General features: G+C 36.1%; 1 protein-coding gene across 1 annotated transcript in view; it reads left to right on the top strand.

Annotated features, from left to right (window-relative positions):
* Ulk4 (unc-51 like kinase 4) overlaps positions 1-12,104 on the top strand; it is a 539,981-nt gene that overhangs the window by 200,369 nt on the left and 327,508 nt on the right. The window contains 2 exon segments of the mRNA XM_077795670.1: positions 5,799-5,850; positions 5,950-6,094. Coding sequence (XP_077651796.1) covers positions 5,799-5,850; positions 5,950-6,094 — 197 coding nt within the window.

Here is a 12,104-nt window from a genome sequence, read left to right as displayed (position 1 = left end):
CTGATAACTAGGACTCAAAAGCAAATTGACACCCTATAGAGCAGGCACTTTTATAGATTTCAATACTTTTTCTATTTTATTCATGCTCAAGGGTAAATTTATATGAATAGAGTTACAGCAGTGGTCTAAAAAGTGGCCTCAAGAAAAAATTTTAAAGATTTGTTTTGCTTATATATTCATCATTTATATTTTCTGTTAAAACTGTAGCTATTAAATTTCAATAGTGGAGGTGATAGAATCCCCTTGCCTCCATCCTATCTGCTCATCTGAAAAATTCTCTGTGTGTTGTGTACATGCTTGTGCATGCATGCACTTTAACTAATGTGACCCTACATAGAGTTCATATTGGCATAAATTTTAAGATATATTAGTTGGGCTAGTGTTGTAGCTCAGTGGTAGAATGCTTGCCTAGCATGTGTGAGGCACTGGGTTTGATCCTCAGCACCACATAATAATAAATAAATGTATTGGATCCATCTACAACTAAAAAATATAAAAGTTAATTGTACGTATTTCCCATCTATATTTTCTTGAGAGTTGAGAAAATAACCCTTGAAATTTATATGGTCATATGTTGGTATATTTTCTTATTTATTGAAATTATTTATTTTGCTTGAAACTAGTCCAGGAACCAAATGTTTCTTTGTCTACATCCCAAAACCCTGAAGTAACTAACATTTAAATTTTTATGTTCATGGGTTTTTTTTTCTAGAATCTTTTTAAGTGCACATTTTGCCAAAAAGACACATGATCTTCTTATTAGAGTCTAAAAACCAAAATCTTTTCTTGAAAACTATTTATTATTTTGATCCATGTAGTTATTGAATGGAATATGAAAAATATTGATTAGTTTTTTTAGTTTTTATGTTCTTTATCTAGCTCAGCTTGCTAAATATGCATTCTTATGTAATTTTACTTTTTCAATTTATTTCTTACTGGGTAGCCTTCTTTTTATAAGGTAATTAGCTGTCATTACTCAACAAATAGGAGCTAGTTGATCTTCTAAACTTTTTCTGTTCACTTATATATTGAAAAAGCATTTAATTCCCACATTATCATCTTCTATTTGTTATTCCTAAAGGATTATTCTCACTTGTAAGGATTAAATTTATATCACATGGGGTGGGTACCATTTTAATTGTCTTGAGTTATTCAAAGAAAAACTGTTAGTTGAAAAGTTAAATGATGCCGTAATTAGATTTCCTCTTTTAAAATGTGGAGAATGACACAGAAGTTTACATTTGGTTTGTATTCAAGGTTACATGTATTCACTCTTTAGATTTATTAGTACTGTTAGCCATTCATATCTGTAAATTCTGCATCTATGGATTCAACTAACCATGGATTGAAAATATTAGGGAAAAAGGGCATCTTTACTGAACATATGCAGACTTTATTCTTGTCATTATTCATTAAACAGTACAGTGTTAACAGGTTAGTTAGAATTTACATTGTATTAGTTATTATAAATCTAGAGATGATCAAAAAGTATATGGAAGGATGCACAGAGGTTTTATACAAAAATACTATATCATTTTTATGTAAGGGACTTGAGCATCATTAGATTTTGGTATCTGTAAGGGTTCCTGGAACTAGTTTACTTTGAATGCCAAGGGATGATAATACTGTGGTTTGGATGTGGTTTGAGTGTGAAACCAAAGATGAATGTGCTAGAAACTTGATTCTCAGAGTTTTCAGAGTAATGATGTTGAAAGGTGGGAACTAGGAGAATATGGTTAGGTCATTAGGGGTGCTGCCCTTGGAAGAGATTAATGTAGTTCTTTCAGGACCCCAATTAATTTCCAAGAGAGTGAGTTGTTATAAAAAGAGAAAGCCTGTTCTTGAATCATTCTGACTTCTTGCTCCTATTTCTGCCATTATAATGCCATCTGCCATGAGGCACTCAACATAGACTGAGCTGATTGGGCCAAAACTTAGCTAAACAAACCTTTTGTCTTTATACATTACTCAACTTCAAATATTTTGTTACAGAAACAAAGAAACTCAAAGATAACATTCACCTTTTAGTTTGTCCTTTTTAGGTATCAATTAATAAATCCCTTTCTTATTCTAATATCACAAATTTTATTCCATATTTTCCTATGAAAGTTTTTCTTTTTGCCATTAGCTCTTTAATCTCTCTGTAAAATTTTTAAAAAGTTCTCTGATTTTTAAAAAATAAAGTACATGGTTCATTGTACTTATGCTCTCAAGTAATACCCTGACCCCTGCTATTGGTAGTACTGTCTTAGCCACTTATAAATTGCTGTGTGTTTTGATTTAGATGTGAGGTGTTCCCCAAAAGCTTATGTGTGAGAAAATGCAAGAAGGTTTAGAGGTGAAATGACTGGGTCATGAGATCTTTAACCTAATCAGTGCTTAACTGAGTGACAACTGTAGGCGGGTAGGGTGTGGCTGGTGGAGATGGGTCCTTGGGGATATGTCTTTGGGTGTTTATATTTTGCTCTTGTTGAGAAAAGCTCTCTCTGCTTCCTGATCATTATGTGTGAACCTCTTTTCTTCCACCACACACTTCTGCCATGATGTTCTGCCTCACCCAAGCCCAGAGGAGTGGAGCCAGCCTTCTGTGGACTGAGAGTTTTGAAACCGTAAGCTCCAAAAAAAAAAACTTGTCCTCCTCTAATTGTTCTTGTCTGGTTTTTAAGTCATGGCAGCAAAAATCCAAAACACCATGTGTGTCTTTCTAGACTTGCTTTTTTATTTCAGGGATTTCTTTGTCTAGACCTGTGCTTGTACCACTTTATTTCCATCATAATAAACTCAGAAATTTGATATGATTAATCAGCTTTCCCCATGCTTTCTGTTATTTTTGACCTTTCACTTTCCATATATATTATAGAATCAATATGAGGAGTTCCTAAAAAGCCTTGTTGGGATTTTGACTTTTGATGCACTGGAATTATAGAATAATTTGCAGGAAATTGACCTTCATTAATTTACTTATTTAATAGTCCTCTTTATGTAGATATAAGTTTCTGCCCTATTTCCCTTCTCTGTGAAGAACAACTTTGAACATTTTTTTATAAGGCAGCTCTACTGACAAAAACATTCTTCACCTTTTGTTTGTATGATAATTACCCTTGGTATGAGATTCTAGGTTGTTTTTATTTTACTTTCAACACTGAATATTTCATCCCAACATCAGGTATTGGACAAAATGAACTGAGGAAAATGGGCCTTTTGTGTGCAATTTTATGGTTATCAAAGGCTGAGCTAGTCTGTGTTTATTGTCTGATAGCTGTAGGTTTCAGAGGCTAACATTTCCTGTAGTGTCCTTGATTTTGTTTTCCTCTTGTCTTTGGGTTTTTCTAAGGAAGTCGTCTTTAAATGAAGTCTCTGTCTTGGAGCTTTTCTCAGTTATAATGCTGTTTTACTATAGGAGCCTGGTAAGATTCTGGGTTAAGGGAAGTGTTCTTTAATTTGGTGGACTAGGTGTCACTCTTTTGGTGAGCATGTGTTCCTGGGTTTTGGCTGTCACAAGGATTTCTCTGCTTTTCCTACCCTGTAGAAAAGGCAGAAAGGCCAGGTCAGTTAAATTCTATCAAAAACAGAAGGCTTGGCTGTGGCAAAAGAGGTCCCTTGAGTCTGGGTCTTTGTTAAGGAGAAAAAAGTGCCCTGGGCACATTTCAAATTCCTCTGTCCCCTTCCAGAAGCTTCAGGAGATTCTTACCTGGTCTTTACCCTGACAACTTGGTGGAGCTTTAGAGGTCAGACTCCCCAGAGTGTGAGGGCTTCCCTAAAACTTTTTTTTCTCTCTGAAGTTGTCCTCCATTAATGCCCAGTCCCCAACTATTAGTCAGTTGCCCTTTAATTTTCTATTGTGGCTCCAGTGTGTTTTCTGCCCCTGCAAGCTTTGATTTTTCCCTATTTGCCTGCCCCTCCAGGTTTAGGGATGATAGTTTGCCCCATGACTTTAGTTCTTTGATATATCTAAAAAAAAAAGGTGTTGATTTTCAGTTTTGTCACCTTTCCTCCCCCTTCTTTCCTCATTGTAAGGATAGTTATGATGGTTTCCAAGCTCTTTACATCAGACTGGAAGCCAGAAATCCATTAGTGTCTATATATAGTACCTGCCAATGTTAATTTTTTTGTATGTGTTTGTGTGTCTTTCTATGAAGGTTATATCATAGGTACTGTTTTAGTCAGTTTTTTTCATGGCTATGACCAATAAGTTCTGACAATAATAATTTTGGATGAGGAAATGTTTATTTGAGGGCTTATGGCTTCAAAGGTCTCAGTTCATAGATGGTCAACTTCATAGATCTGGGTCCAAAATGAGGCAGAACATCATGGTAGGAAGGTATAGAAGAAGAAAGCAGTTCAGGACATGGCAAAAGGAAGCAGAGAGAGCTCTGATCTCCAGGAACAAAATATGTACCCCAAAGGAATGCCACCAGTGATCTACCTCCTCCAGCCAAAACCTGTCTGCCTATAGTTACCACCCAGTTAATACCCATCAGTGGGTTAATCCACTGATTAGGTTAAGGCTCTCATTACCCAATCATTTCACCTCTAGTACCATCTCACACATGAGCTTTTGGGGGACACCTCATATCTAAACTGTAACAGTACCTTAGAATATTTTTGTAAATGGTATATTTTTCCAGTTATTTTGGTTGCTGTAGGTAAACAGGAAACTGTTACTTTTTATATATTCATTTTTTTTGTCTGACAGTCTTGCTTTTTCGATCATAATTGTTCTTCAAACCTTGAGATAGATATGTCTACCACTTATTTTAGTTCCACTCCTCTCTCAATATATATTATTAAACCTTCAACATAGGTGTTGATCATTTTCATAGATACCAATAGTAGGATATATTTCTTTTCTTTGCAAGTTTCTGCTTTTTCAACTGGAAGTTTGGAGTTCCCCAAATACCTTAGGTGGAGCATGACATCTGTGCTTTGAGTGATGTCTGTTACTTAGTGGTAGAGGGTGAATAAAATATCCCTGGTTCTTAGGGTCCCTATAAATATCCAGATACAATATTACATGTAAACACAGACTCATGGGCCACCACGCATGTGTGGAGAGTCATCACCTGTGCAGGGCATCAGTACATTGGTTTGGACCAAGGTGTTGTGTGCCTGTGTATAGCATAGTTCCTCCTGCCTGCCAGTGTGGATAGGACAAGTGCACAGCAAAAGCAGTCCATCAAATGAGAAATTAGGTTTTACGATTAGATTGCAGTAATGATTTGCCATTTCTTCATTGATATTTTGAAGGAAAAAAAATATTTTTAAGCTTTTGTGTTAAGTTTCAAACCATATTTGAGTGTCCTGTGTCTACTGTAAATGGGAATTCATAGGGTGCTTTATATAGCGTATTTACATCTCTTGAGCCTATTTCCAAAAATAACCATAATAAACTTGTCATAGTCCTTTGATGTATTTGATAAGTCATGAATTAGTGTTTCTCTTTTTCACCAACATTTTGATCATTGTTTAGCTTAAACTTAAGTAATGATCAACAGTTTATGCATATAATTTGGTGGTTTAATACCAACCTTTGCCATCCAGATTTTGCATTATACACTAAAAGTTCCTTTCATAAGCACTGAAGGTTTTGAGAAATTACTGTTTTGATTTTCATAGTGTCATTTTGACCTGAGCACTTTTTCAAAGTTAAATGAGCTTATTGGTTTATTAAATGTCATGAAGGGTTTTAAGTCTAGGATAAATTTAGCTGTTATTTTCCTCTCTCTTAGATAGTGCTTTAGATTGGTTTTGTGCTAATAGAAAGTTCTCAACCAAGTCTTTCCCATCCTTTCTTTTAGGTTGTTGATTATATCCTGCCACCCTTGGTCTCCTTGGTTCAAAGTCAAAATGGTAAGTGAGACCACATTAGTAGAATCTTCTCAGTTGCATAATCTGTTTTATTTTTTTCTCAGTGTAGTCACATTCTTGACATTTTTCCCCTCTTCCAAGTGGAGTGGAGACTCTTCAGCTTGCGGTTGCTGTCAGAAACCACATCTCTACTTGTGAACCAGGAGGATGGGAATGGCGAGGAGGAAGTAAACATTGATTCTGAAGGCAATCTTCTGGCTCTTGTGAGAGACGTCTTACTTCCCCAGTGAGTGTTTTGCTGCTGCACTCATGTAGAGAAGTGTAGGCCATCCTGGAAGTTTCTATTAAACTAGGTCCAGTGATGGAGTTGGGGTTCTAAGTCCTTATATTTATGAACATATATTTGTATATTTAGTGTCAAAGAAGTCTAGAGACAGACGGTAACTGTTAAACTGTAGGGGACCCAGAACAACCTCAGTCCATCTCAAAAACATTCATTTAGAGTTTCCTATGTTTTCTGCCAGACACATGACTCTGAAGTTTTAGATTTAAAGGAGGTCCTGGCTTGGGGTAAACTTTATGATTCAAGGTCATTGTTGTAAGACATTGAGACTTCTGGCTCTACTCAGAAACATTAGAGATGGAAGGAAAGCTACCCTTTCCCCAAACTCTTTAGTTACAAATAGGATGTTTTGGAGAGTGTTGAAAGAGTTGGTGGGACAAGTGATGAGTTAACAGAGACAGATTATTTTTTCCTTTTATTCTGTTGTTCCCATAACACAATAGGATGGGTTACTGAGAATTCCCATGACAAATGTGGAACACTACAATGATATAGCTCAAGAAACAATGAATCTTACCAAATTGTAATTTAAATACAAAAGTATGTCACATATCACTATTAAATGATTTTTTGGCAAAATTAAATTAATATTTGATTTATATATTAGTATCTAAAATTAAGTATTTTGTGTTAGTATGAGTGCCTGTTCATGGTTTCTTTTAAGACCTAGGTTGCAGTCTCAGTCAGTTTGACAAGTTTTCTAGAATAGCAGCCTTACCTGATGCTTCCCTCTTCTTGTTCTACTTCACAAGATTTATTCTCATTTAAGAAAAATAATTATCACAATATAGATACCAGATGTAATTGCATTCTGATTTTGGTCATTGTTAAGAATTTCAACTATCTTTTATAAAATTAAGTCTATATTAGAGTTATTAACTCTAATTCAGTGCTCCTGTATTACTCATTTGAGCTGAAATATATAATGCAAATTTCCTTTATTGTTTATCTTTGTGTTTTTCAAAGATGAGGAATTAAAGAAGAAAATACAAATGTAAACCGTATGGCAATTCAAGGACACAAATAATGTAGAGAAATTCAAGTTTTTATTAAACAACTTTAAATGCACTTCAAGTAGTAGTATGGAATTTACCAAGATGTGGTGTGGATGTCTTCAGACTTGCAGACTGATTTTGATGTGGAGCACAGGTCTGGACTGTGTAATTCAGTCTCTAAGCCTTAGTTTTCTCATCTGCAGATAAAGCCAAAGATAGTACCTACCCCAGAAGATAATTGTGAAGATTAAATAGGATCCTTCTTGTACATCAGTATGGTGTGTGGGCTGTAGTACACTCTTGACAAATGTTTAACACCACTACTGTTTTTATTAGGCTTATTATTTTAATCTCTCCTATTAATCTTTAAAATGAAGATTGTAATAGAAGAAGAATACAAATAATACATACTTTATAGACATGAAGTGATCATTAAAATAGATAATGTTTATTCTGCCTACTTGGCATATATAGTAAGGACTCATGTTTTGTAATGTTTTGTAATTTTTTTCAATGAAATACAAGTAGCACATTAGTTTAGCTTTCTTGACTCTGGAAAACTAGAACCTTGGCAAAGAATTTGGTTTTTGAAGATGACTCTTGATAATTATGTTTAGAAATGTTAATACTGGAAAATTCATCTTCTCTACTAGGTATGCAAATATAATGACTTAATTACGAAGTTTCTAGTATTCATAGGAGCTGATAGCATCCACTTCAATTTGGCAAGTAGAAATAGTGATGTTGATACTTTTAAGGCTGTTAAAGTTTTAATCCTCCTTTGACCTTAAATAGTACTTTAGATAAAGCCAAAGTGACAGTCTTTTCATGCAGAGTATTGTAAGCTCCTTAGTTACTACATGAAAGTATTGTGTTAGTCAAGATTATTTTATTTGAAAACAATAATATCCAGTTTAAATTAACTTAAAAAACTATTCGATCACATAACTGAGAAATCAAAGGCTTTTGCTGGCACCAAATATAGCTGAATTCACGGGTTTGATTTATGTCTACAATACTCCATGTAGGTATTTTTCTCCCCTTCTCTCTACTCTGCCAACACCTACGTGACTTTGTTCTTAGATAGGCTTTGTGCTTTGGGGGGTTAAATGGCTCCTGTGATGTAGAGATACCTAGAGAAAGGTTGTTTCTTTTCTAGTAGCTCCTGACAAATTCTCAGGAAGGAAACTAATTTAACCTTGGTATGATGCCTGAAAGAACCATCAAGGCTTGCCTTTGGAGAAAATGCCTGTTTATTGAGGAACAGCTCTGCATATTTATAGAGCCGGGGGTGGTCTGACAGTTGGCAGGGGGTGCTTTTTGATTGGTGGGTAAGGATCAGATGAGCCAGCAGGGCTAGTCTGATTGGTGGGTAAGGATCATGTGAGCCAGCAGGGCTCACCATTGGACAGCAGGATCATGTGAGCCAGCAGGGCTCACCATTGGACGGCTCTTCTTGGGGGATTGGGAAGTTAGTCTTTGGAGCTGGGGTGACTCCCAACAATGCCTATGTTCTTATCAGGACTGCTGAGTAATATGAATGAAAGATCAATTGGAAGAATAAACATCATATTAGCGTCCTCCTGAGAAACAGAACCATTAGGATATATGTATATGTACATATATAATATAGACATGTATAAGAATTAGCTCACATGAGGATGCATGCTGAGAAGTCCCAAGATCTGTGTTCAGCAAGCTGGATACCCATGAGAGCCAATGGTGTGGCTTCTGTCCCCAAAACCGGCAGGCTTAACACTGGGGAAGAGACATTGTTTCAGGTCTAGTTGGAAAGGAGGGAATGACCTCTCTGTTCCAGCTCCAGGGAGCTCCCTCTTAGCCTTTGTGTCATATTTGGGTCTTCAGTTGATTAAGGCCCACCCACATTAGGGAGGACAGTCTGCTTTCCACAGTGTATTGATTCAGATGTTAATCTCATCTCAAAGTCCCTTCACAGACGCATGCATAGAATAACATGTGACCATATGTCTGGGCACTTTGTGGCCCAGTGAAGTTAACATAAAATTAATGATCACAAAATTGTCATCAATACTGTGAACGAATTGCTTACTTTGTAAATTAATGAATCTGAAGGAACCATTACCTCTTCCCAGTGTACATTCTTTACTTTTGAAAGAAAGGAACTTTAGTTACTTCTTTAGTGCCTACTATATGCAGATTACAATATCATTTTTAGAGAGTAGTTCAGTCAGATTTTGAAACTTCAGTATGGATGAATAGAGAGGGATGGGGCATTCCAGGCAAGAATGGAGTTTACAAAGGTATAGAAGAGGCAGAGTTCTGGGTAGTTTGTAGAACTATGTGAAATAAGCTGTGGAGAAAATGTTTTCTCTCTCCATCAGCCCATTTGCTTATCCAAATACTATGAGCAACTATGGCATGTAAATATTTCTAGTTGTGGGGATTATGAATAACCAAGATAGATAGAACCTCTGCCTTTATGGATTTACTCTTTGACAAAGCCAAAAATTTTTGGAATTTTAATTGAAGAGGTTTTTAAGTCATGTAAATAAAAATGTTGACCAAAGTATTAACTAAACATCCAGACCACCACCTCTACCACCACCACTGTTGTTGTTGTCGTCTTTTTTTTTTTTTTAAAAGAAAACTGTGGGTCTGCATGTTGTTAAACAAATCCAGAAGAAATGTGTTCTTTTGAAACTGTGCTTTTGAGTTCACCCATTTTACTTTCTAAAGCAGAGTTTTCTCAGTATTCTGTGACTTTAGGACACTTTCCCCACATCTATTAACATCTCCCAGAACTCTAGTGATCCTTCCCTACTAGCTTTGGAAGTACTTCATGAAGGTCACCGTCATTAAGGTCAGGAGCAATACAAGGATGCTCACTATCAAAACTCTTACATAAATTTGGATTGTAAAGATTAACTGATGTAATAATATAAGAAAATTGAATACTAAACATTATTTTCTATTGATGCATAGCAAATTACCACAAACCTACTTGCCTAAATCCACATCCATTTATTAGGTCACAGCTCTGTCCTAAGTCCTAGGAGGTGACCGGATTCTCTGCTAAGGTGCAGTAAAAGAGTTTGCTGGCTAGGCCCCTATCTGAAGACTCTGGGGAGGATTCTGCTTTCAACCTGTTCAGGTTATTTGCAGAATTCAGTTTCTTGTGTTTTTTTTTTTTTTTTTTTTTTTTTTTTTTTAGCTTCCTGCAACAAATTAATACAAACCAACTGGTTTAAAACACAAAAATAGATTCTTTTAACAGTGTAAGAGACCAGAAATTGAAATCAAGGTATGGGAAGGTGTCGGTTGCTTAAGGAAACTCTGAGGGGAAATCCAGGCCATGACTCTCTCCTAGCTTCCGATGGCTGCAGGGATTTTAAAAATGGTTATTATAATTATTTGGTTCTATTACTTGTTATTATAATTATTCTGTACTATTAATTCAGTCCTATTAAGTTAGTGGGTTTCACTTTGACATTTCCATACCTGCACATAACATACTATGCTTAGGTCAGGTACCCCTCCTTGCCACTCTCCCCTGGAGCCTCCGTCAGATTACTCCAGTCTGTGCCTCTGTTTTCACTTGCCCTTCTCCCATGTGTGTCTTTTCCAGAGTCCCCTCTACCTTTTTCTTGTGAGGACACCTACATTGACTCTAGAGTTAATTTAAATCTAGGTGATCTTGAGATCCTTAACTGTATTTGCAAAGATCCTTTTTCCATGTAAGGCTACATGTTAGGAATTGGTCATATATTTTGGGGGGTGACTATTCAAATACAATATTTTTATGACAGTATGGCATTTAGCATTCCTCTCCTGGGTGGCTCTACATAGTTGTAGGACCATAATATTTATATATTTGCTGCCCTATGTCCCTTAAGACATGCACATTTCTTCTCAAGAGCTTCCTCCATCTTTAAGCCAGCAACAGTTTGTCAAATCTTCCTCATTCTTGAAATTCCTCTCCCTTCCTCTTCTGCCACCAGTTTGAGGAAACTCTGTACTTATTAAAGTTACTGCTGTTGGCCCTGGAAACCTGTATTTCTTGTGGCTAGTATATTTGGATTCATATATTGGCCCTGCCATTATCTTGGTATGTATGTCCTTGCTTTCTCCTTTCAGTTTTTCCTCCTTTCTTCAAGGTAACTGGAATGCCAGAAACTTAACTGAGTTTTCTATATGATTAATGAGGTTTTCTTTTTTTCCTCTTCTGGGAAGAAAGATACCACATATACTCAGAAAATTATCATGATTTTTATTCAGCTGAGAGACAAGATTTAATTTTTTAAAGGTTTATGCAGAAGAGGCAAGGCAGTAAGAATTTAATGGAACTTAAGCCCAAATTGACCTTCTTAATTAACATCTGCACCTCTCAGAAGTTTATCAAAGTCATTATCAGTGAAATCTTAGAACTGAAAATATTCTAATGCTGACTATTCGAACATTTTTTCCTGAGAGATGTTACATAAGGTGAGGACACATCTCTTTAATGTTTAACTAGGACTAGGTCCTTCAGAAATACATCTTGGCTATTTTTTGGGAGCGGAAATTTTAATATTCATACAAATGTAAATACCCATGGCCTGACTTAAGATGCTGACTTAATGATTTTTTTGACTATGATAAATGAAAGCAGTGTGCATTCAGTAGAAACTGTACTTGGAATTTTGAATTTTGATCCTTTCCCAGGCCACTCACTGATAGGCAATATGATGCTGTCTTGTGATGCTAGGCAGCTGGGGAGGCAGCAGCAGTGGAGACCCGCATCTCCGTCTCAGCTATGCAATCTCCAGGGGAAACATCCATAACTCTCCTGTACTTGGCTAAGCTAGTGCGTTTGGCAGGGTAGGTGCAGTAAACACATTTTCAGCTGTTTTCACCTTACTATGAGTTTATTGAGATTTAATTTCATGCAACTGGAGTATCTGTTTTCTAACTCGTTGTGAATTATGCACATGCAGATT

Source organism: Urocitellus parryii, chromosome 3 (assembly GCF_045843805.1).
Source record: "Urocitellus parryii isolate mUroPar1 chromosome 3, mUroPar1.hap1, whole genome shotgun sequence".
In the NCBI taxonomy this organism is placed as follows: Eukaryota; Metazoa; Chordata; class Mammalia; order Rodentia; family Sciuridae; genus Urocitellus; species Urocitellus parryii.
This window is presented reverse-complemented; position numbering and strand designations above follow the sequence as displayed.